A 26,037-nucleotide genomic window follows, 5' to 3' on the forward strand; every position below is an offset into this window, starting at 1 on the left:
AAGGGTCTCTCGGGGCTGTCATGACACGAACCAATCCACATTGCCTCTGTTTTAGTATAATTAAACTTTAAACCTGATAGTTTTCCAAAACGATCAAGTAATTTAAAGAGATTTTGTGCGGATGTTAAATCGGATAAAAAGGCAGTGAGGTCGTCTGCATATTGGACAAGTTTCCATTCCTCTAAGTCTAATTTAATTCCTTTAATATCGGTACTAGTTCGGATTGCAGCAGCTGAAATCTCAATTGCGATCACAAATAGATATGGCGACAGAGGGTCCCCTGCCTAACACCTCTGCTTAACTCAAAATTGGCAGAAAAAGATCCATTGTTTATAATGCAACTGGATACATTTCTATAAAATGTTTTCACCCATCTTACAAGACTGTTACCAAAGCCGAAAATTTCTAAGCATTTAAACATAAAATTCCATTCAAGGCTGTCGAATGCCTTTTCAAAATCTATGAATAATAATATACCCGGAATATCGAATGTTTTAGTGTATTCCATGACATCTAGATCTAGCTGCTTCCCCTATGTATCGACCTGAAACATATCCAGTCTGATTGCTGTGGATTATCTCTGGTAAACTTTTAGTAATTCGTGTTGCTATTACTTTGGATGCTATTTTAATGTCAACATTGGTGAGAGAAATCGGTCTCCAATTTTCAAGACGGGTTCTGTCTTTACCTGTTTTTTCGATAAGTGTAATGACCCCTTGCCTTTGTGAGTTAGACATTTCTCCCTCTTCATAAGCCTCGTTAAAGCTTTCGACCACCATTTCACCGATTGATGACCAAAAGACATTATAAAATTCAATTGGCAGACCATCATTTCCAGGAGTCTTACCTAGTTGGAATGTTTTGATAATGTTTTGGCATTCTTCAATTGTTATTTTTCCTTCATATTTCTCACTTGCTTCACTTGATAGTTTTGATAAATTTGGATTTTCAAAGAAGATTGCTGCATCTGGAGTGTCTAACTTTGTTTTGGAACTGCTGTACAGCTTAGTGTAAAATTGCTTTTGTGCGTTCATTATCGAGAGTGGATCGGTAGAGATAACTCCACTAATATATAATTTTCTAATATGTTTCTTAATACGGTTGCGTTTCTCCAAATTTAAAAAATATTTACTATTCTTTTCTCCGTGTTCGTGCCATCGTGCCCTTGCCCGTATAATTAAACCTTCAGCCTTTTTGTCATACATCAATTCAAGTTCGCTTTTATATCTTTCCATTGTTATTCGTGTATTATCACAGGGATTATCTTGAAAGGCAGCTAATGATTCTTGATATTTGTTAGTTAATTCTCTTTCATGTTTTTGTCGAATTTGCGATAAACGCTTTGAGAAAATAATAGAATCGGTTCTAATATTAAATTTAAGACCGATGTTTTTCGGGAGGGTCACCGGCTTTTAATAGACCATTTTACAGTTGTCTGCTCAGTGACCTGGCCTTTGTATGGCAGCGAGGCTAGAGTTGACCTTGTTTTGATAGAGACCTCACTGCTTTTGTTGTGTAAAACAAGTTGTTCTGATGCTAACTAGGTGCATTTACATGACAAAAGCAGTGAGGTCTGTATCAAAACAAGGTCAACTCTAGCCTCGCTGCCATACAAAGGCCAGGTCACTGAGCAGACAACTGTAAAATGGTCTATTGCGTGTTCACCCTCACCGCTCTGCGCAGTGACGGCCATGCGTTCATATTTCCTCGCCGCGTGCCCTCGGTGGCCCTTATTCTCATTTCAGTCTGGCCGATACCTTACTAGGTAGGCGGTAGTACACCTTCTTAGGGACGCAGCCCGTTACGCCGGTCTCCCTTATAAATCCCTTAAGGGTCGTAGTTTTCGCATCGGCGCTGCCTCTACGGCAGCTGCTGCTGGTCTCCCAGACTGGTTAATTAAAGTTTTTGGCAGATGGTCCTCAGATTGTTACCAACTGTACATCCGTACACCTCAAAATGTCCTATTGTCCGCTGCGCCACGTATGGCCAGCGTTCTCCTTTCTTAATTTGGCATTTCTTTTGCTTGGGGGGATACCTACTCCGCAGGTATCAGTGGCGGTTAAGTCTTGCAGCGACTTCCCCAAGCTTCGTTTTCGCTAATTTAGGGGCGCTATTTAACGCTCTTTTAAGCCTCTTCTTGTCCGATTCAGCACGTGCCGGCGGAGTCGGCTCGTAGTGCTGGGGAGGTAAGTAAGGCTTGAGAACTGTCTACACTCTAGCACGATGCTGACCGGAGGTCAGCTCGAAGTGCCGTTTAGAGTTACGCTACTAGGACGCGCAAGCTTTTGGCCTCGCCGACTTGTCCGATCCAGTGCGGAATTAACCGCTGGGGAGATAAGTTTGGCATTTGGTCACGCAATGGAAGTTCGTCTGTCACGCCGATTGCGGAGCGGTGTTCCCCCCTTTACGCCATGGAACGCGTGCTTATTGCTTGTGTTTGTCCGGATAATTAAAGCATTACTCCCTAGGAACTGCAACATTAATAAAGCTTTAAAGTCAATCGTTAAAGCGCAGTTAATGGAGCGTGACGCTATTTACGTACAGTCACTAGCTTACTGTTGTTAAACGTAACGCAGTAGAACTGTTGCGCGTTAGAACATTATAGAAGTCTTTCTTGTCTAGTTTAAACAATATTCACAATAGCCTTTCACGCATGCATGTTGCAACAACGTCTGGTTTAACTATATCATGCGTTTTGTATGGCTAGTCTTTTAAATAGCCCCATTCTTGTTTCGTTCAAGGCCGCATGGACTCTGTACGTTTCATGGTACACGATTTTATATTGGTTTAAACCCAGACATCAGTCTACCTATAAAAGAGTCTTAGCTTGGACTTTAGCATCATTCGCTCGTTATATCACTAATGTAACTTTTAGTTAGCCCTCGACATTGTAACTCCCACCCTTCCCTCCCTTTAGAGGTTTATTGTTGTTGTTCATTAATATACATAATAAACTGGGGTTCACCTCTCGTGACACGCTATCGGTTGTCTTGCAGCGACTTCCCCAAGCTTCGTTTTCGCTAATTTAGTGGCGCTATTTAACGCTCTTTTATGCCTCTTCTTGTCCGATCCAGCACGTGCCGGCGGAGTCGGCTCGTAGTGCTGGGGAGATAAGTAAGGCTTGAGAACTGTCTACACTCTAGCACGATGCTGACCGGAGGTCAGCTCGTAGTGCCGTTTAGAGTTACGCTACTAGGACGCGCAAGCTTTTGGCCTCGCCGACTTGTTCGATCCAGTGCGGAATTAACCGCTGGGGAGATGAGTTTGGCATTTGGTCACGCAGTGGAAGTTCGTCTGTCACGCCGATTGCGGAGCGGTGTTCCCCCCTTTACGCCATAGAACGCGTGCTTATTGCTTGTGTTTGTCGGGATAATTAAAGCATTACTCCCTAGGAACTGCAACATTAATCGTGTATTATCACAGGGATTATCTTGAAAGGCAGCTAATGATTCTTGATATTTGTTAGTTAATTCTCTTTCATGTTTTTGTCGAATTTGCGATAAACGCTTTGAGAAAATAATAGAATCGGTTCTAATATTAAATTTTATCCAATCCCAAATTGATCTTCGGTCTCTGAGATCCTTTGCTTCCTCAAGCCAAATAGGCAATTTATCAATGATCATCTTTTTATATTCTTCATTCGCCAATAGCGTCGTATTCAATTCCAATAGCCAGGACCTCTGTTATTTTCCTTAATTTCTTCGAGTTCTAGGAATACTGCCGAATGGTCTGATTTGATTGAGGGCAAAATATCCACATTTGTAACTAAATCATGCAGTTTATCCGAGATCAACCAGTAATCTAATCTACAAAATACAAAAGGAGAACAGCGACCCCAAGTGAAACTTTGTTCATTTGGATTTTTTATACACCAAATGTCATGGAGACTGAACTCATCTTGAATTTCTTCAATAGATTTTACGACGTGCCTCCGGGGAATTTGAATTCCACCTTTTTTATCCAGATTAATATTCATGGGACAATTAAAATCACCTCCCATAATTATGTTCTCTTCATTTCCGAAATCATTGGTTCTTAATAGTTTTGATAGTTTATGATAAAATTGAACTTCTGCATCTTTGTTGGGCCCGTAGATATTTGCAATTGTATAATTTTCCTCTTTGATCAAACTCCTCTTTAAACAACAAAAATCCTCTTTAAACAACAAAAGTCTTCCACTCGAATCTGTCTGAGACAACATTATATCAATGTCAAAGCCGTTCGTAATAAACACCGCGACACCTCTGGCGTTTGTACTCCCATGAGAAAATAATATCTCCGCACTCCATTCTTTTTTCCGCTGAGCCTCACGCTCCTTGCTTGAATGCGTTTCTTGTAAAAATATCTAATCGGCTTTTTGCTTTCTGTACCAGGAAAATATTGCTCTTCTTTTTGTAAAATTACTTAGGCCTCTCACGTTAAAGGATAATAATTTAATTATATCAGGCTTCGAGTTTTGTTCACTCATCATTTTAACTATATACGGGAGGTTGTTTCATTGCCTGGAGTAACTGCCGCTTTTTTAAATACAGTGATGTTAGAGATAATTTTTTCAATATGCATGGTATCAGTTTAAAAGTAGAGATTATTGCATCCAACAGTAAAGTGTTGCGCAGTGCAAGCAAGAACAAAAATCAACACACACACAATGACAAAAACACACATACATATAAACGAAAGCGCACTTACCATCCTGTGGTTGCAATGCACTCCCGTCGGGATCTCCACATAAAGGCGATTGTCACTCGAATTGAACTAGCGTACTTATACTCAATCTTATACTTAAAGAAGAAAACTAAAATAAAGCCAAAAGAGTATTCTAGCTCTTAGAGCTTGACATACACTGCAGTAGTACCCTGGTAATGTTCTTACAATAACTATACATGAGATGTCAATATCAGTGTTAATAAATTTGAACTCGAATTAATAACTAGCGTAACGAACAAACTTACCATTCATTCAATATCAGAATGTTGACAGCGAGATAACCTAGATCAATAACAATCGAAGATATTTAAGCAAAATATTAATAAACGTCAAAGCGTAGACATGTTCCTCCGTCAGTAGATCGATTTCAAAAACAAGTTGAACGTATTTACTCATCCGGAAGCTTGAAAGATTTTAATTTTGAGCAGTTTCGATCCTTGAACAAAATTTGCGCCGGTACCGACCAGGGTATGAATGCAAATTCGACATCACTTCCTTCTTTAATCCCCTTGAGATAGTCTTTTCGAAGCGTTGCTCGGTCTTTACGGACGTTCTTTGAGACATCATCAGAAATAAAAATCTGACTGTCCAGAAAGGGATTATCCTTCAAAGCATTTGCGGCGACTTTAATAATTTGAACTTTGTCCGAATACCTCAAAAGATAGATATGAATCGGCCTAACCGTCGAGGTGTTCGCCTCCGTGGCTCGTTGGTTGACATTCGTTCGATGGGCCCTCATCACCTCAATGTTTTGAAGTTGCATGTGTCTCTCGAAGAATTCAACCCTCAGGAAATCTTCTAAGGAATTGTGTGCGGCTTCTGCACCTTCTTTGAGACCCCAGATAACAATGTTATTTTTCTTCGACCTATTTTCCAGGTCCTCCATCTTTTTATAAACTGACGCTAATTCTTCACGGCTCGCTTTGCGAGTCAGCTCATTATCTACATCTATCATTTGCGCGTCCAGTGAGCGGTAGCTGTCTTTCAGGGCATCAACGTCGGCAGCGGTTTTTCTCTGTGAACTCTCTAAACTAGATAATTTCTCAAGGATACTATTCAACTTTGTTTCTTGTAAGTCTCTTGACTTGAGTAAGTCGTCCATTTTGGCAAGGACGGCGTCCAGCTTGTTTGAGGTTGAGTCAGTATGAGACATTTGTAAGGTTTTAGATCTGGTTCTCGCATTCATATAGAACGTTTATCGAGCTTAGAAGATCGTCATCCGTCGAGAAAATGAGATTGACCAACTTCAAAGTGGAGAGCTCGAACTCGTGCGTCCTACCTGCGTCGCGTCATCACGTGACCCCCTGAGGATTTTTTTTTTTTTTGAGGATGAAACTTTATCGAGTTACTGGTGTGTAGTCGGTTGTCATGAATGAATTTTCGACCGCTTGTTTTCTCTTGTCATGTAAGACTACACGAACATTTTTTTGTGATGTAGCTTAATAAAAGGACTTCTGTTGTTCCAATGTCTCAATGTTATGTTATAAAACAAATGGTAAACGCCATAGCGTGCACTATTGACTTATGGATGCACTTGGGAGGTTTGCTAAGCACTCAAGAAGCTAGAGTCGCACGAGGCGATAGCCGAGTGCGACTCTTACGCTTCTTTCGTGCTTAGCAACCTCCCAAGTGCATCCATAACTCAATAGTGCACGCTATGGCGTTTACCATTTGTTAAATGATACCTTATATTACTGTCATTACTTCTCTTTTTATCTTGTAGTATCATAAGTATTCCAGAAGTCAATAAAAGACTAAATCTCAGGTTGGATGTGAAAGCGTTAAGAGCAGTGCGAGTGTTACGACCTCTTAAACTCATTTCCGGTGTTCCAAGTAAGTTTTAAACTATCGGTAAAGAACTCATAATTCTATGATCAAGTTTGGGTAGTTTTGCACGGAGAAACAAGTTGGGTTGAGTGGCATATGTCACTCTAACGCGACGGTGAATGCCGGCCGAAGCCAAATTACTCGTTTTGGTGGCGTTGAATGTTTATAGTGGTCGATGTGCTTAGCTACACCTAGCTAGTTCTCTGGAATGCCACTTTAAACTGAAAGAAAGAATTATTTCAAATAAACATAATAGGCTTAAAACTCCCAACTGGTGGGAGGCAGACCAGGTGGTTAATTACAATCATGTAAATAGCCAAAAAATGATATATCTTTATATTAAAGTTGCAAAACAACCGAGTGATGTTTGGTTCCCTAATTTTCTACTCACTCATGTTGAACAGCAGCTAATCAGTTTATGATTGTCACGTTATGGTTGTCGCTTATTACCCAAATATGGCTGCCAATGAGATAACCTTCAAATCTAGTCCATAAATCGACACAAACGTTACAAACGAGATATACGACCACGTTGTATGTAAGGGCACTAGTAACTGAAGAAACTTTGCAGAGCTCTTGAAATTCTACTTTTCAGTCTTTGTTTGTGTACCTGTCCAGATAAAAAGCCGTTTATTCTTGTTTAATTTTTTGTTTTCTTTTTCTATTTTAGGTCTTCAAGTTGTGATGAAATCTATAGTTCGAGCCATGGTGCCTCTTCTCCAAATCTTGCTTCTGGTCTTGTTTTGTATTCTCATTTATGCAATTATAGGTTTAGAATTTCTCAAAGATAAATTTCACACGACCTGCTTTGACATTGAAACGGGTAAGTGCATTTTTTTTATCAATCTGGGTCTTTCTAAGAGTTATGACTCAAGAGATATTGTTCTCGACTTCTATGGGATGTAGCCACTGTTATCTGCTTTTATGAACTCGAGACTTTGTTCTCTGCTTCTGTGAAGCTGAAAACACATCATATCATGCATTCCATGCAAACGTGATATAATCAAAATAAATAGTTGCTATTTATCGACTTGAAGTATCGCTGTACAGTGGAACCTCGATTTAACGAAGTCGCTGGTGACCGGCCAAATTTGTTCGTTAAATCGAGGGTTCGTTATATCGAAAACCTCGATATAATGAATTTGAGGGGAAACGACCAAAATGTTCGTTATATCGAGGTCATAGTTAATGATTGATTTGTAACACAGGTGACTTCTGTCACGTAATTCAATGCAATTTTCGTCACCCAGAAGTGCCGCGTTTTGAGATGCAATTCATGGTGCATGGTTCATGCATGGTGGCTTTCAGTATCAAATATTTTCACTTTTGAGCAGACGAGCAGCTTTTTTTTTTTTACAAACGAACGACACTTTCAGAGTAGCGATTTAAAAATGTTGCAACATAGAGGTTATGCAGAAAATTGTCTATGTAAACAAGGAAACATTGTAATTCGTTATATCGAGGTAGATTTTGCGTTTGGGCTTCCGGATTATGTTCGTTATATCGAAGAATTCGTTATATAGAGGTTCGTTACATCGAGGTTCTATTCCATACATTTTACTGTAACTTTGGCCGGGACATAGAATATCGTTCGTTATATCGAGGACTTCGTTAAATAGAGGTTCGTTAAATCGAGGTTCCACTGTAGTGAGTTTGTGACGCTGACTTTGCTCTGACGAAGGACTAACACACAAAATGTCAGCTTCACAAACTCGCCACGAGGGTCAATCCACCTTTATCAATGTGATCAATAGCTTGACTCGTCCCCAATCGTCTCTTGAGAGGCGCGTTGAATATTTAGGGGGGAAGCGTGAGCATGATCCTCTCTGTGTTCCCGAGGAATTTCATCCAGACTCCGTCGAGTTTCCGGCGTCTATTCAACGGGCGACTGGGGACGAGTCAGATAAATAGGTAAGTGTTTCAGTTGCCCTCTGACGCAGCTCAACAGTTTCTTTAGAAAGCAATGACTTTGTATTCACTAAATAGGTCCACATTGCGTACCTGATAAGTTAATAAAGATGGTGAATTTTAAGTTCGGTAATGAAATGTGAAGGTGAATTAATCAACATGACATGAGCGTGGGACAAAGAAAAATTCTGCGTCCCCGACAGGAATCGAACCCATGACCTCCCGAACACCGGGCGGGCGCTCTACCCACTGAGCTACGAGAACTCATGGAGAGCTAAGTCATTTAAGTGAGTTCATATATGATAGGTGTCCTGCATACTGCTAGGATCAACGTTATCGAATTCACCTTCACATTTCATTACCGAGCTTAAAATTCACCATCTTTATTAACTTATCACTACTCACGATGAATTCGATAGCGTTGATCCTAGCAGTATGCAGGACACCTATCATATATGAACTCAGTTAAATGACCTTGCTCTCCATGAGTTCTCGTAGCTCAGTGGATAGAGCGCCCGCCCGGTGTTCGGGAGGTCATGGGTTCGATTCCTGTCGGGGACTCAGAATTTTTCTTTGTCCCACGCTCGTGTCATGTTGATTAATTCACCTTCACATTGCGTACCTGTGCCTAGCCCTAGTTGTTTTTGTTTTAACTTTCCTACCTATTGCTAGGAAGCTCTAGACATTGTTCTATCCCGTGTTTAAATACAAGCTTTGCGTAAGCATCCAATAGGTCTGCAGTGCGTACGTGTGCCTGTTGTGCCATTTCCTATATGGAATAGCTACTTTATGATATGGAGAGGGTCTCAAAAAGCTAATATGTTGAGCTGATCGGCATGAAGCCCTCTATAAGAAAAGTCAAGGCTTCTTGCGTTTTAGATTAAACTTCTTGCAAACTTCAGCTCTCGCCGGGAAAAAAAAACCAGGATGCAAGTGATGCCTTTGTTCTCCAACTCCTTTCACCTACCTCTGAAAGCACTAACTATACAATGAGAAGTTTTGGAGAAACCGATTTTGAGAGAAGCATTTTGCAGAAACAAGTAGAAGGCAGGGGATTTAAGTCAGCAAAACGCGATTTCGTTGAATCAACTTAGCTGCATACTTGATGCACATCGCCGCTTCTTTCACTGTGATTGACTGACTATACCTACCTTGTATCTATTTGATTCTTGCAGGTGCCAGACAGACGAATGATAAGCCATGTGACGCAGGGCCCTTTCCTGGAGTTAGGAAGATTTTTCGTGGTCGAGATTGTCTGTCTGGTTATAACTGTACCGAATATTGGATAGGCCCAAACGATGGTATCACGACATTTGATAATATTGCGCTTGCAATGTTAACAGTCTTCCAGTGTATTACAATGGAGGGATGGACATCGATAATGTACAAGGTACAACAACAATAACGTGAATAGACGACTATTGGGGTCTTTATTAGCCCTATAATACGTGAGAAGTATTCGATTGACTGTTAACTGTCATTTTCTTGGCGTTTAAAGGATGAAAATTGAATCACTCCGTAATCGAACCAAGAACCAATAATCGAACGAATCAAAAAAATTTCGATTACGTTTAGAAATCGATCATTATCGATTATAATGTGTTCGATTGTAGTTGATAATGTTGAAAATAAATTCACAATTTCGTTTGATTTTTTAAAATTTATTTTCATAAGCAGATATTTTGTTCAGTAGAATAATCTGCCACACAGTAATTATGCCGTTTCAAAAATCTTCAAAAGGAATCCAAAAGTGCTAAACATCCACGTGCATTTTTATCAAATATGAATTCTCATTTTCTTATGAAAGGTCTGTACGCTTGAACTAGTTTTACTTGAAAATGACCTTATTAATCTTCGCCGCTAATGAACCAAAACAGGGTATAAATAATATCTTTTTCCTTGCTGGATTTCAACCCACTTTCTCCAGTACTTCGCTGCTCGTTTTGTGGAGCCTTCTGGATATGATACAAAGCCAGAGAGTGGAAAGAAAGTATGAATTATCCTGTAATTATTTCAGTACATCTACGGGCATGAAATTGGAGTCAAATCCGCTGTTATTTTGTCCTACAGTTCCTTCTCCTCAGGGTTTTAAACAGACTTCTCTGAAAACGAAGTCATCTGTGCCTTATTAAAATTTTCATTTAAAAATGGGATAAGTTAATAGGCCACGTTTGATATGTCAATAACATGGTTGCGAGGCTTTCAGGACAAACTCCTATACTTGGTGATGTTTTCTTTGTATCCAAGTTTCTTTTGAGAATTGAGGAACTAAAGTAACTTTAAAAAAATGTGCAATTTCGACCCGAAAGCCTCGGAGCCATGTTAGAATATTGATATATCGAACGTGGCCTATTGTAAGGTGGTTAAAGTCCAAATTCTCACTGTAATATCGAAAGATATTCCAGTATACAGGTCAGGAGAAGTATAGAGACGATCAGGAAAGGGGAATTGTCTTGAGATTTTAACAACTTCTCCCAACTCCTACAAATAAGGAACGAGAACTTGTATGTTTATTTTTTTTCTACAGACATTTGATGCAATGGATGAAGATGGCTATCTGTATGCCTGTTATTATGTTTCACTTATCGTAATTGGTTCTTTTTTCGTCCTTAACCTTGTTCTTGGAGTTTTGAGTGGGTGAGTGTTTAACATATTTTACTGCTGCCCAGTTAATACATCAATTACGAACAATTAGCGCACGCAGACAGATGTCACGCGAGAAATTAATTATTTTTCAATGTACGAAGCATTTTAATGTGCGACTTGAAAAGAAATTCTAACATAATACTATTAAACGTCTGGCTCTTGAATTCAATTGACTTCCCTCTAACCAGCTATCAGCCGAAAGAAACCTGGGCCGGGTTGTTCAAATCCCGATTAGGCTAACGCAGGATTAGCGAGAATCTTGATTGCAGTTTCATTGCTTTGCGGTGAGATTTTCTGTTTACATTGTTTGTCCTTCAGTTCTGAGTTTGAATAATCTCAAACTACACAAAACATAAGCTGTTAAAAGCATTCTTTCATAAAAGAAAAACTAATACTTCGGTTAACTTTTAATCCTGTGTTAGCGTTAACCAGCGTTCGAACATGCAAGCCCAATATTAAAACTGTTCGTGAGTGTACAAAGACAGTGAGTTATCGGACCATTGTTTTATTTGTCACCAGCGAGTTTGCAAAGGAGAGAGAACGTGTGGACACTCGGCGTAAGTTCTTTAAAGTTCGTAGACAGCAGCAGCTGAACCGTCAGGTGGACGCCTACATGTCGTGGATAGCCAAGGCTGGTAAGGCTCAGCTAAATTAACAACAATAGGCCATTTTACAGTTGTGTGCTCAGTTGCCTGGCCTGTGAATGCAAACGAGGCTAGAGGTGACCTTGCTTTAATACAAACCTCTCTGCTTTTCTCATTTTAAATGTAAACTAGCTAGCATTAGGACAACATGATTTACACAACAAAGGAAGTGAGGTCTGTATGAAAACAAGGTCACTTCCAGTCTCGCTGCCATTCAAAGGCCAGGTCACCGAGCAGAGAACTGTAAAATGGTCTTTTCCTATGGCTTTGACGAATGGCTAGCACACTGGAAACGTCAGCCGTCCATATTACTACAGCGGTTAATTTACCTTAATCAACTTCAAGTTTATAATTATTCGCTAACTTTTTCACTTGTCTACGACGCAGCACAACACGTTTTAAATACCTTTGTTCGCGAATACCACTGGAAACTGTTTTTAGTTTCGTCGAGCTTTTTACTGTTACCCTCTTTCATTAGACTCTGCTTGCTTAAGCAAGCCACGTTAAATAAGCCATCGTGATAAAATGCAATGTAACGCACCACTTTTTGTCTTGACGACCTGCGAACTTGGAATGTTTAAACCATGGATAAACACAAAATTTGAACTTGAGCTTAAGTTCGTACTCATGACAACGAGGCCATTTTATCTCCTTTTAAAAAGATGAAAGGAAAGTACTTTGAGTTAAACTTTGTACTGTACATGTATCTATCTTTCTGAGTAGTACCGACAGAGAGAACTTGGTCGGGCGCTTAATTGCAGCTTCCTGTTTACCTAGTTCATAGTTAACTCTTTTTAAGGCGGACACTCACGACACCAGATCGAACTGTCCGCTTTAGAAAAATGTCGATTATAAAGAGAATTCAATTGAAGAAAAACAAGTAACTTCAGCTTGGACCAGCCATCTTAGGGTAGCCTGTTCCAGGCTCTCGGACAGTGGGGACGATCGAAAAAGTGGGCGGGCGACGAGCGGGTTCCGCTCGTCGCTGATCCCACTCGTCGCCCGCCCGCTTTTTCGATCGTCCCCGCTGACCGAGAGCCTGGAACAGGCTATCTTAGGGAGGTATCGTCCTTACGGAAGTGTCCTCTTTAAGATAGTTGTCTGTATTTTCGTTACAGCGGAATCGGCAGCGGATGAAAACTACAGCAGATCTAAACATCTCAGCTTGAACGACTCACAATCACAACTCGTTACCAATGACATGGTCAGTAATCCTGGAAGAGTAGTTGCGAGAAGAGAGGGAAACTGTTACCGAGTCAATATGCCCGAGAGGTAAGCTGGGTTCTAGTTGGTGGCACTGGTGCATACTTCAGTCCCGCAACTCAAGAAACTTCGAGGAACCTGGGCCTAGCTTTCTGCGCTTGAATGCCTGGATTAGAGGATGGTTGTCTTGAAAATCGTTGGCCAATTGTAGGCTTTGTAGCTCAAACGATTCCAAAATCCCAGTGCCAGAAGCATTACTCAGTCTGTTTCAACGAAAAATCAACCACAAATCAGACAACAGGCTTCAGCCAGTAAGATTAGTAACAATCTTGGCATTACACACGTTTTTCCGCTCTAGGAAACAGTTTCAAGCTTTTATTCCTAGTTCAGACTCGGTTAATGCGTTATTTGCGCCCGTTGCGATTGGTCAAATGAATAATTAGGAATATACATTACACTTTCAGCCATTATTGACCTCCAACTCATCTTTTTGCTCACACTATATTATGTGTGCCTGTTTTTCATTTTAGAGTCGGCGTGCTCCAGCGGTTTATACAGTGGCAGCATAGATTTTCGATAAAGGTGGGTCGCATGGTCAAGACACAAGCATTTTATTGGACGGTACTGGTTTGTGTGTTCTTGAACACCATTGTGCTGGCTGTGGAGTATTACAATCAACCCAAGTGGCTTACTGAGTTTCAGAGTAAGTTGGAGAGCTTATTTGATTAGACACAGTCTTACAGGGGCTATGAGAAACTGAACTGTTTAGGTCCACTCCCTACCCCCTTCGAAAAAAATAAGAACGCCCGCTGGGCTAAAATTAGATCCCACCCCCCTCCCCAGGAAGACCAAAGGGCAAGACCGTGACCCACAAATAACCGGCTCTTTGATTTTGTGCAACATTTTCTATCTTGGGCTAGCAAGTTGATGATCATTGAATCAAGACGCTTGCTTTTCTTTTTCTTTCAGAATACGCGGAAATTGTGTTTTTAACGTTCTTCTTCGTGGAGATGGTTCTTAAAATCTATGGTCTTGGATTTCATGTGTACTTCAGTTCAAGTTTTAATTGTTTTGATTGCGCTGTAAGTGATGTTATTTCGCGCATGCTTCTTTAGAATTAGCTAAAAGTCAGTTAAACAAATAACAACGCCTTCCTTTACTGGTTGCTCTCAACAGGTTGTATGTTCTGGATTTTTGGACCTGATACTTGATACAGTTGAAGGTATTAAACTTGGCATTAGTGTACTCAGATGTCTTCGTCTTCTTAGAGTCTTCAAAGTCACGAGGTAAGGTTATGGCGGGCCGGCGGATCACTTGCGTGACTTGTCACTTACATGTAACACTTGTTACGGTTCTGATTAATTTCCTTCGTTGGTGACAGTCAGAGATAAATTCTTCCATACATTTGTTTGCGACAAGCTTTGAAGTTTCCTTTCTGATCACTTGTTATCTTGTTACAGACACTGGCGGTCGCTAAGGAACCTCGCTACTTCTCTCGTGAGTAGCATCAAGTCGATCGTGAGCCTGATTTTCCTGTTATTCTTGTTTATCCTGATTGCTGCTCTCCTTGGCATGCAGATCTTTGGTGGCAAGTAAGTTTATTTGTTATGACTCTTTTTCATTTCTCCTCTTGTCTGTATCTCCTCACATTAGCCGTGATTGGCATTTCTTTGCGTGCAGTATTCTCCAATTTTTAGCCTACAGTCATGGAAAAATTGTGTTGGGAAAACGCAAAAACATGAAATCATAACCGTAGTACCTACAGAATAATTGTCAGTACCCCATCCCCCCTTTCAATGAAATGGTAAAATGCAACTTGTGTTAGGTGTAAGTACTTTGTCAACATTGCACAGGGGTGGGGAGGGGCATAATGTGTATAGAACGAATTTTCTAACCTCTATGGCCAAGGTTGTTAATTCCAGGCCCCACTCGCTATTTAATATCGTTACAAATTTCAAAGACACTGACTGCTTAAGGTAATTCCCCTGAAATAAAACTGTCAATAGATTTTTGTTCAAACTTTGTCCACTGAATATTTATCATATGAGAACTTAAATTATAAAATATATATATTTACTCATGTTGCCATGGAAACGGCACATACGTCAGCTTAACCATCAACAAAGCAAAGTTTGTGTTAACTTGCTTGCTGCCATTTTTGACGACCGAGGGATCAACAGTTTTAGAGAAAAAGGTCAATGACACATAGGTATCAAAAACTGTGTTCAGCCACGTTAAAGTATAACTTTGTGGACAGCCGAGTGTGATAGTGTGATTCCCAGTTGCTAAATAACGTATTTTTTCAGTTCAAATTAAGTTACAGGACTTATAAGTAATCAAGTTCATTTAATTTCACTCAGGTTTACCAAACAACCACAAACCAACTTTGATAATTTCCAAAACGCCATGTTAGCTGTCTTTCAGGTTGGTATTAGTTAATTTAGTACCAGTATTGATTATTAATTAACTAATTAACTAGTTAATTTATTAATTTGTTTGTTCGTTCGTTTGTTATGAATTTTTCCACACATTTCTCTGCCAAACCTTGCAAGAAAATTTCAAGAGCGATTTTATATTCACAGAAAATCTTGGTTCCTTATCTAACTTCTAGCTTTGTTTGTTTTGTCCACAAAAGATACTTACAGGGGAAGACTGGAATTCTGTCATGTACAGTGGCGTGATGGCACTTGGCGGACCACACAACCCAGGAGGAATCTTAGCAAGCTTGTATTTTGTACTTCTCGTTATCTTAGGAAACTGTATCCTTGAAACCATACCCTTCAGCTGAACAAATAACTTCTACTGCAGTTTTGTATTGGATGTTAAAAGTTTGCGGCACAGTTTGGTTTCCAATGGAAGACGTCTTGGCCCGCGCTCCGGATCTAGAGGTCTGGGTTCAAGCGCGTTGTCCAGGGTTATTGTGTTGTGTATGTTACTCTTACGGTGCTTCCCCTCACCAAGGATTTTGAACTGGCACCAGCGAACTGTTAGTCCGGACTGGGGAAGGGGGAGTGGTAGAACCGGGACGAACATCCCAGCCAGGAGGAGTAGTAATACTGCGGTGGTTTAGAACAGTTCAAGAAGTAGCGAAGAAGTATTTTTCCGAAATTTAAACTGGCCAATATGCCAATTTCGATATATTAAAATTCTAACGGCTTTAGTCCGAGGCCTAGGGGAATAAAACAAAAGAAATTAATTGTTCATCCCTTAACCTCAATGTTGTTGAGCCAAGCTAGAATTTTAATATATCGGTATAGGCCAATTTATATATGGGTTATTGACCAAGCGTGAGGTCAAGATGGCTGGATATTGGCCAAGTTCTTTTTTTGCGTGTTTATGGACCGAGACGGAGTCGAGGTCCATAAACACGCAAAAAAAGAACGAGGCCAATATCCAACCATCTTGGCCGAACAAGCTTGGTCAATAAAGGATTTATTATATGGCTTTCGGGGAAATTTTTCTTGCGGGACACGGTGGGTAGTCCCGAGCGGGCAAGATAACTCCATCTTGCCCGCTCGGGTAGCCAATCATAGCGCAGGATTTGATTCATCTTGCCCGCTCACGGAGCCAGCCCTACAATAACAGAGGTTAACCCTTTGAATACCAAACTTTTGCCAAAAAATACCGTTTTTAACCGTTTAGTCAGGTTTTTTAGCTGCCATGACGCTAAATAAGCCTAAGTTGCGCTAAAAAAGCTTTTTTTTGCTAAAAGGAGAGCTTTTTCGAGGATTAGGTACAAAATTGAGCAAAACTTCAATTACGGGCATGCGCATAAGCCAAAATTTGGACTTACGGTTGGACTTGGGTTTTTTTTTTTTTTTTGCCATTAACCGTTCTCAATTTCGTTTGTTGGCCCTTTCCTTTCTGTTTTTCTCTGCCCTTTCACACTGGCTTCCTTTTGCATTGTATGTTCTTTCTGGCTGCAGTGAAAAGTTGGATGTTAATTACGGGCGAAGCCTAGAAATGGACCTTGATCAATCACAGGCGTTGTGGACCATTTTACCACCGTTTTTGCACCAAAACTGATAACCTTGTTTTTCGATTTGCGACGTCGCAATTTCGTCGATATCTAAACCTGACCATTGTGCGGAAAGGGCTAGCCTAGCACTACTATCAGCTTATCAAGAATATCTGATGACATTTAAATTGATGACGTCACAAGTGATACAAAGAGCACGACCATTAATTACGCATATATGCGTAGTTGGTATTGAAAGGGTTAACTCACACGCCACGATTTGGCGGTCCGACTGTTTTGCTTGATTGAAATTGCGTGGATGAAAATCCATCCCATTCGTAAGATTTTCAAACGTCGATTGATTATATTTTTCCGCCCATTTTGTTATCAAATTTGGGACAAATCGCGTCGAGATTCGCTGCTAGCTACATGAAATTGTTACTTGACATTCAGTGATCATATAAAACCTCCGTGAACACAAAATCCTTCCTTAACTAATGAACAGACACGCTGCTTAATGTGTTCTTAGCCATCGCTGTCGACAACTTAGCAAACGCGCAGATCTTAACAGAGGACGAGGAGAACGAAAAACAGGAGAGAGAACTAAATCGTGCTCGTAACAAACAGAGGTACACTCACAAAGGCAAGGGCTGGGCGAAAGCTGGCGCCAAACTTCCTGTGGTAATGGCTATCAATCACTTTGTCCGCAAGAGGAATGGGAACGCGCAACCTTCAGCTGAGGATCCGCCCACTACTGCTTGGTTAGTTCAATCGCAGTACGCGACCTTACTGACTTCATAGAGTTTCACAAGGGTAGCTACGTCAAATTTGTCGCACAATTTGGTATCCAGGATCTTTTAATTTGATCATTTTATCAGCGGTTGTGAAGCATGGGGCCGCTGGTCAAGGGGAACGAAGGCCTTATATACGAGTTAGTCGCTTACAAAGAGATCGTTTTATTCATGGGCGTAGAAAATCGTATCTAACGTAGTACTTCAGTTCTAAAGGAAATGAAGCGTTCTTGGCATCGCAAAAAAAGTTTTACGGAGAACTCTGTCTTTTTCTGTGCAAAATGTTTGACACATTCCTCTTAAAAAGTGATCGTAACCTTCAGTTGGCATACACTTTATTGGAACCGAGTAAAAGATTAGAAGCAGCTCTCTTGCTCTGTCCCATTCCGTGTTGTAGGGGAAGGTATGACGTAAGTTTCTTGATGATTTTTAAATCTGATCATTAAGGTTTGACAAACGACATTATTGTACTGAAATTGTTTGTTTCTTTTAAGAGTAACTTGTTTCTTGTTTTTTGTTTTGTTTTATATTGTCTTGTTACAGTCCAGCCCCTCAGAATAGGCAATTACTAACATCCTAAGAATTTTCTCATTTACTCGTTGGGCAATCCTTTCCCCCATACCGTCATTAGCTGAAAATAAGTCTGCTATTTTATCTTAATTACAGCACGACCTTGGAGAATGGGGAAACTGGTGTGTCAATGTCATCGGTGAGTAAGTAGTGGGGAGTTTGCGAAAAAATAAATAAACAGAAGATCTAGAAATTTTTGGTGCATGATTCATGCGGAAAACTAGCATTGAAACTATAAAGTCTGAGAACTTGAATGGATATAAATGTACAATATTCGCGAGAAAAACACAGTTTCATTTCTCTGGTGTGTGTTTATATTTTCCCGTGTTTAGTCTCTGAGAAGAAAGATCAAGTCATACATTCGAGAAGCAAGTATGTACGAGAAGGCAGAGGACAGAAACGGCACGGACGTAGCAGAATCCGGGGAGCCCTCAGGGACACGAAGTGAAGGAGGCGACAGAACACGACGGATTAGAAGGATGAGGAGAGGGAGGAATGAAGTTAATGGAGACACGGAAAGGGAAGAGGATGATGAAGGTATGTGCGTAACGTAAGAATTAAGGTTAGTCTGCGTCAGGTCAGTAGCTCATACAGCTGGAGCTTATCCCGATTTCTGCAGCATGGAGCGACTGGAAGAAATTTCTTCTCCCCCCTGGGTGGGATGCTCGTCCATCGCAGGGTTACCACCGGCATTAAGTGGGCCGGTACCCATTTATACACCTGAGTGGAGAGAGGCACTGTGAGAGTAAAGTGTCTTGCCCAAGAACACAACACAATGTCCCCAGCCAGGACTAGAACCCAGACCGCTCAATCCTGAGAGCAGCGCGCTAACCATTGGGCCACCGCATCGCGTGCCTCCCAATATAACGTAAGAGCGTCACACCGCAAAGTAACGCTATGTTGCGTGATGTAACGTAGCGCATTTTTCGTTGCATCACGACAGGTGTAGGTTTGTTGTAGTAGTGCACTGCTATCAGTAAAAGACTCGTTGGGTGCTTTTTTCATGTTCCTCAGTGGTGAGAATATCTGATAACAGATTGTACAGTTATGCATTGTCGTTCGTCTTTTGTTAGATGAAGATGATCAGCCAGTAAGTCGCAGAAATTTCATGAAGATCCTGAAGACTGGTGGCCGGTTTGGTAAACGTCGGCGGCCTTCTCGAAAAAAGAAACCCATCATTAAAACCAAAACGTTGTTCATATTTGGCCCAGAGAACAGGTGAGAACATCATATGTGATACGTGACAGGCGGACTTACGATTTGTGACATTTGTGAGAGAGGTACGTGACGCATGGCGTGACAAATTGACCTAAATTTGGTTGACAGAAATCCACTTAAGATGTTTGCAGTACATTTCAATCTTGTACGTTTCTGAAGAAACTATCTATTTTTATTGACCAAGATCGAGAACAATATATCTACAACCGAGGTGGCCTCTGCTAAAAGCGTGGTGGTTTTTTGGAGGTCTCCTCGCCGCCTTTTGTTGTTGTCATTATTAATTATTATCATTTACGGTGTGGCAAATAAAAGATCATTTTTTCAATAACTGCAGAAATTCTCGTTCGCTCATCGGTCAATTTTCATTGTCAATAAGCGGACAGACACATGAATGTATAATTTATGCGATGCTTCAACGAGCGAGAGCGGACAATTTCCCGGAGGGTACTCCCTTCTATGGGCTATATAGGTATGTGCGGCCCCAAAGGGTATGGTTTTCAGCCGTTTTGGTCAAATAGGGTATCGATTTTAGCTGATTTTGGCCATTTTGGTCATAAATGGGGTATGATTTTTGCACCCTAACCTTGATATGGGTATGTTTTTAAGAAGAATCCACGTTTTCATCATTATAATCAACAAAAGCCCTTCACAAAGTATGTTTACGGTAATTTAACATTGGTCTGAACTAGGGAACTAATTGTAACGCAGGTCTGAAACAGGGTTTTGATGTAAGGGTCAGGTCATAAGTAGGGTTTCGAATTTTTGGTTAGGTCATAAAAAGGGTAGGGAATATCGCATATTTTGGTCATAAATAGGGTAAGGGTTTTGGCAAGCGAACCGCACATCCCTACCCAATTTTTCTGGGAGTACCCCCCCCCCCCCCAGGGACAATTTGACTAATTGTTCTTGTAAATAACAAATTGACGTCCGTTTTTCATGCATCTGTCCTGTAATTGACAATGAATTTCGTCAAAACATTGTCAAAGTAGTCTGCGGATCCACAGACCACTTTGACAATGTCCTGACGAAATTTATGATCAATAACAAGACAGGCGCATGAAAATCTGTCAATTTGTTAAGTCGATGATAATGATGATGACGATGGTGATCTCACAAGTGTGAACCAGGCTTTATTTTTTTTAATTTTTCTTCCAGATTTCGACGGCTGTGCCACCGGATTGTGAATTTACGACATTTTGACAACTTTATGCTTGTTATCATCATGCTGAGCAGCATCTCCATCGCCATTGAAGATCCGGTGAACGATAATTCCAAACGGAACGAGGTAGATTATAAGCTCGAAACTTCCATGAGGTGATAGAAATCACTTCCTACAAATCGATAGTGCTTTAGTAGAATTCTACTTCTACTTACTAATAGCCTTTCTCAGTACTACAGTGAAGTGCATGGTTTTGGCTTGTTTGTTTGTAAATCTATGAAAGATCTTACTCCCAAATAAAAACATTGAAGTTTCCAGTACCGTGAATAAAATCGCGACAGAATAATTGACTGTTGGCTTCTTTGCGGTTTTGTTTTGTAGGTGCTGATGTACTTCGACTACGTTTTCACGGCAATATTTGCCTTAGAAGTAATAATAAAGGTGAGAGAAAAGATTTTTTTTGTGAGAGTAGGTGTCGTTTCAATAAACAAACTCATATCGCTTTATGTACAAGTTGTTTTGTTTTGCCAGTGGTAGTTTATTTTCGCACGTTTCGTTTTCTGCGATGTTCTACCTTATTGTGAAAGAAACCTCGACACAATCATTAACTGAAGTAAAAGAAAAACACTAAAATAGGTAACAAAGACGGTTGATCTGCATTGAATTTTTAATTTAGGGAAACGAGAGAGTGTTTTTCAGTTTGCTTGAGTTATTACCTTATTCCGTAATGCAACTAGCAACAAAAAGCGTCAGTTAAAAAATTAACTGAAGCTCTCCTCCATTGTTGCGATATTAGTTGTTTCACGGGTTATAAATGACTGTACTGACCTTGTTATTTTCCTGGGCTCAGATTGTAGATGTCGGTGTCATTTTTCATAAAGGCGCTTACTTCCGTGATTGGTGGAACGTCATTGATGCTCTGGTAGTGTCTTTCAACATGGCGTCTCTCATTTTAGTGTAAGTATAATTTACATTATTTCATCTTAGTACTGTAGCGAATTGTATGGATGGCTAATTATTCGTGAAAAGAATAGGACATTTCCGAGTTGCCTTGTGCCTCTGTTTCAAAACGAGTCGTCGTACAAAATTCATATCAATGGTTTCGGACGAAGACTCGTTTTGACACTGAGGCAAAAGGTAACTCAAAAATGGCGTATTGGAAAAGTGTCCGAGAGTGCTCAGTCTTTTAAATGAACATTGTAAAACCAAATCCAAAATTGTCACATCAGTTGCAAGGACCAGGAAAAACACAGTGAAATAATTATAACGAGAGACAAAGTCCATGCGCTGCCCATGCGCTGCTCGCAAAGCGCAAAAAAAGGCGGGAAATAGAACTCTTAGCATCTTTACACTGATAGGTTAGAACAAAAGATAAGGAACACGTGATTACTTTCGGGGGGTAATTAAACCACTGTATGCTCATCCTTTTTTTTCTCGTTATTCAGGCAAACGGACACTTCTGGAGATGGCCGTTCTGTGATTAAAGCCCTCCGAGTGTTCCGTGTCTTAAGACCGTTTAAAGGAGTGCACAAAATTAAGAAGTTACAGGTTTGTACACTCGCCAAACCTGACTGTTTTGTGACTTAAGCAGAGCTTTTCAATCCAGTCAGTTTCAAGGTCAGGATTCACAATTTCGCGCATTTCTTTAGTATCCATTTTAAACTAAGTTAATAGAGAAGAATGGTTATGAAACCAAAGTTCGTTGTTTTCTTGTATGTATTTGTTCCCTTTTTTGGCCTTACCCGTGCACAAAACGCAATGGCTGTTTACTAGTCACTGAACAACTAACAAATAAAAATCTTTCGTCACAAAAAATTGTGCACAGTCGAGGATCTCTTGAAAGGGCATAGCACGATTGACTACCCCAAGGAATTTTAGCTCGATGTATTGAATACCCTCTGTGCGACGCGGGTTAAAAAACGCAAAATTTTACAAAGAAAATGTATTAGCTCATCAGTGCTTTTGCCAACCACGAATTTTACAGTTTTTCAGACCAATATGCTCCTTGAATATTACGTCCAAGAAAACAAACATTTCTCCAGTTACTAAGTTTCACACTCCCTTTAAATGTTTGGAGTTAGTTCGTGTCTAACCTTTTGCCTTCTCTGCGCAGAATCGTATGTTTATGAGGTAAAATGTAAACAATGACGTCAGCAACGATCCCAAAGCCATTCCGGCGATCACCTTGTAATCTCCCATGCTTCACTTTTCTTAGTCTCGCCTGTGTAATTTTCGTTCGTTGTTTTCTTTCAGGCTGTGTTTCGTTGCATGTGGTACTCGGTAAAGAACGTTGCCAATATCTTGATGATTACGGCGTTATTTTTGTTCATCTTTGCTGTTATGGGCGTACAACTTTTCAAAGGGAAGTTTCAGAACTGTAATGACGAGTCCAAGCTGTGGAAGGAAGAATGCCAGTAAGATATCAACATAATTTTAAAAAAAAAAAAGGAGCTCAGTCACGGTATTTTGAAACATTTTGCCACGTACAAAATTACCTTTTAATTGAAGGAAACATGAAAATAGTAGTTCACTAAGATAGAAAAACTCGAAAAAGATAATAATAAACCATAAAGGAACAAGGATGGTTTAAGATGGGGAAGATTATCACGGATTACAAACGGCGAACATTTGGGCTAAAAGAATTTAGGCTAAACTTTTCAAGAAGCGCGAACCGTGATGTAGCCTACCAGAAAGCTTCACTTTTTTTCTCGTGCTAATAAAGACAGTTGTTATCTAAACCCCACTGTGGTTTTAAAATTAAATTAAATATCTAAGGAGAAACGTAATGCACTCTGGTAGTTGTCGTCAGATGACATCGTGCAAGTGTGTTATTGCATGTATGTATGTTTATGTTTATGGAAATTCCCCTTTTACCTTTTACAACGTTGTCGGGCATAGATTAAATTGATGCTGAACACCAAGCTGTTCTCCAAGGTTTCAATTAGTATATGTAAATCGTCTGAATGCGAGTGTAGTTAAGGATTTACACTACGAGTGATGTTTGAAAGTTCTCTCAAAATTGCACGGGCCTTTAGGCGAGTGCAATTTGAAAGAATTTTTAAATATCACGAGCAGTGTAAATCCTTAATTGCTAGAGCTTTCATACTATCTCTCATTTATTATATGACTGGAAAAATTACGAACGCGGGCGCGTTAATTTGCACTGCAGTGCAAATTAAGATTCTAATTAACGATAAATTGGCCTGCTCTCAGCCAATCACAATGAATTAATTTTCTCAGTCATATAATAAATAGTTTTAAGAGATGGTCGCTCAAAAGATCTCATCGCGTTGTTTAAAAATAACCAATGTTAGCCATCTTTTTGATTGTTTGCAGAGGGCAGTATTTCATTTTCGATTACGATGAATTCACTCAACGGGAGGAAGTTTCCAAGGTGTGTTTTATTAACATTTTATGGTTAATATGCATGTGCGCGTGATTAGACGATTTTCTCACAGTATGGCAAATGGGCCAATTTCGATATTTTAAAATTCAGCCTTAAACAGCAGACCTCAGTACGAGGCTCCGGGGAATAACTACAGAGTTTGTGGGGTTTATTCCCTAGAGCCTCGTGTTGAGGTCTGTTGTGTCAGGCTGAATTTTAATATATCGAAATTGGTCTATTATTGTAACCTATAAATATATTTAGTGTTTTTCTTTTACTGCTATTTCAGTATCGTCCCTCTAGTAAAAGTATTCATTAATTCATTCATTCGTCAGTCGGTCGGTCATTCTAATCATTAGTCCTCTACGTCCATTGTCGTAATCTATGAACTGTTCATACCATGCAAGTTTCCTTTTTTTGTGTAATCGTGTACTGAAATCAGGATCCTAGTTTTGTTGGAGGTGGTTGACGAGGTAGTTTTTGTTGTCATTGCTAGGTGAAAGACCGAGAGTGGGAAACAAAAGCTCTCAACTTTGACAACGTGTTTAAAGCGATGTTGACTCTGTACACCTCGTCAACTGGTGAAGGTTGGCCCAGGTACGTGGAATATTTATAATCATCCCAGTCAATGCTTGGTCAAATTTGTAATGACTACAGCAGAGGGTAGAATGAAATTCCAGTGCGTTCCGCCCTGTTTCAGCTTTTTTGGGAAAACCCAAAATCTCTGGAAAAATTTTCATTGCGCGCCCTCGTGAATGGTGCAGAGAATGTGTGCATTGGAGATACGGGACGGGATACGGGACGGGACGTGTGGACTATTAATCATTTGCGGGACGGGAAGGGTCATGGAAGGGATGAGACAGCACTTTGATGTATACACTTGGGGTTAATAACCTTCGGTAAATAACGGAAGCCAATAAACTGGGTTTATTACACTGGATTAATACTGTAACTTGCTGGTTTTTCTTTTTCTTTCCACAGTGCTATGCAGGCCACCATGGCCACAACAGAAGTAGACAAAGGCCCGATCCCGAACTACAGCCCCGGTTACGCTCTTTATTACATTAGCTTTGTTGTGGTGTTCTCTTTCTTCTTTCTCAACATCTTTGTAGCGTTGATCATCCTCACCTTCCAACAGGAGGGTGAGAGAGAAATTGCCAGTTGTGAGCTGGACAGGAACCAGGTAATAAAATTCCTCTCTATCCACTCGCTAGCGAGAATATGTTTGATGTTTGGTGAAGCATACGTTTTCATGCATGTACTGAGAAGTATATGTCTTCTTTTCCTCAAATCCTATGTGTGAGGTGAAATTTATAAGGCGTATTTTAACAAGGCTTCTTTGAAAATTTCTACAAAGTTCACTGCAGATTTGTTAAAAGAATTTCTTGCCTTCTTTTAACAGCGTGATTGCATTCAGTTTGCACTGACTGCTAAGCCTGCGCAGCGGTACATGCCAGCTGACCACAAGAGTTTGCAGTACAAGATCTGGGTCCTGGTGATGTCAAAGCCTTTTGACACATTCATTTTGGTGTTGATAGCTCTCAATACGGGCGTTCTTATGTCCCAGGTGAGTTTTTTAAAAGGGTTCCTGCTGTGTCAATCCCCTTAACGTCTACACCAAACAGTTTTAAATAACTTTGAGGTTACTCCTTCGTTTCATGGTCTGTGAGTTTGAAATGGTGTCTAGTTTGGACTTTGTACGGTCCTCGGATGTGGTTAAGAACATTTTGAGTTCTATGAAAACTTTGGAAAGAGATCTTTCTCACCGGCACTTGTTGTTCTCTTTTCCCTGCAGCATTACAAGCAAGGCGAGCAATTTACAGACATTCTTATGTATCTGAACATTGCCTTCACTATTCTCTATATTGTAGAAGCTGGACTTAAGTTTATCGCTCTAAGACTGGTAAGCTTTTTTTTTTCTGTTATGTATTTGGTCTTGCTTTTGGTATCAAGAGGCACTAAACAAGCTAGAGCTCGTGTCTGGGAAGACCTTTGTACGCAGTTACGGAAATTACCTGCAA

At 40.3% G+C, this 26,037-nt stretch overlaps 1 protein-coding gene across 4 annotated transcripts in view; it reads left to right on the forward strand.

Annotated features, from left to right (window-relative positions):
- Positions 1 to 26,037, forward strand: part of LOC145489586 (voltage-dependent L-type calcium channel subunit alpha-1D-like) — a 59,501-nt gene that overhangs the window by 16,359 nt on the left and 17,105 nt on the right. For 3 of the 4 annotated variants that reach the window (XM_081468573.1, XM_081468591.1, XM_081468581.1), the window contains 27 exons: positions 6,431 to 6,540; positions 7,205 to 7,357; positions 9,618 to 9,832; positions 10,970 to 11,079; positions 11,608 to 11,723; positions 12,851 to 13,004; positions 13,466 to 13,638; positions 13,905 to 14,017; positions 14,112 to 14,221; positions 14,396 to 14,527; positions 15,296 to 15,359; positions 15,571 to 15,694; positions 17,399 to 17,654; positions 18,228 to 18,245; positions 18,351 to 18,393; positions 18,587 to 18,791; positions 19,328 to 19,472; positions 20,628 to 20,757; positions 21,013 to 21,072; positions 21,482 to 21,588; positions 22,077 to 22,179; positions 22,885 to 23,045; positions 23,968 to 24,025; positions 24,513 to 24,613; positions 24,998 to 25,199; positions 25,419 to 25,583; positions 25,812 to 25,919. In XM_081468573.1, the coding sequence (XP_081324699.1) occupies positions 6,431 to 6,540; positions 7,205 to 7,357; positions 9,618 to 9,832; positions 10,970 to 11,079; positions 11,608 to 11,723; positions 12,851 to 13,004; positions 13,466 to 13,638; positions 13,905 to 14,017; positions 14,112 to 14,221; positions 14,396 to 14,527; positions 15,296 to 15,359; positions 15,571 to 15,694; positions 17,399 to 17,654; positions 18,228 to 18,245; positions 18,351 to 18,393; positions 18,587 to 18,791; positions 19,328 to 19,472; positions 20,628 to 20,757; positions 21,013 to 21,072; positions 21,482 to 21,588; positions 22,077 to 22,179; positions 22,885 to 23,045; positions 23,968 to 24,025; positions 24,513 to 24,613; positions 24,998 to 25,199; positions 25,419 to 25,583; positions 25,812 to 25,919 (3,436 nt within the window). The remainder of the gene's footprint in view (positions 1 to 6,430; positions 6,541 to 7,204; positions 7,358 to 9,617; positions 9,833 to 10,969; positions 11,080 to 11,607; positions 11,724 to 12,850; positions 13,005 to 13,465; positions 13,639 to 13,904; positions 14,018 to 14,111; positions 14,222 to 14,395; positions 14,528 to 15,295; positions 15,360 to 15,570; positions 15,695 to 17,398; positions 17,655 to 18,227; positions 18,246 to 18,350; positions 18,394 to 18,586; positions 18,792 to 19,327; positions 19,473 to 20,627; positions 20,758 to 21,012; positions 21,073 to 21,481; positions 21,589 to 22,076; positions 22,180 to 22,884; positions 23,046 to 23,967; positions 24,026 to 24,512; positions 24,614 to 24,997; positions 25,200 to 25,418; positions 25,584 to 25,811; positions 25,920 to 26,037) is intronic. The other variant, XM_081468598.1, reaches the window with a different exon arrangement.

This window comes from Orbicella franksi, chromosome 1 (genome assembly GCF_964199315.1).
Source record: "Orbicella franksi chromosome 1, jaOrbFran1.1, whole genome shotgun sequence".
Classification (NCBI taxonomy): domain Eukaryota; kingdom Metazoa; phylum Cnidaria; class Anthozoa; order Scleractinia; family Merulinidae; genus Orbicella; species Orbicella franksi.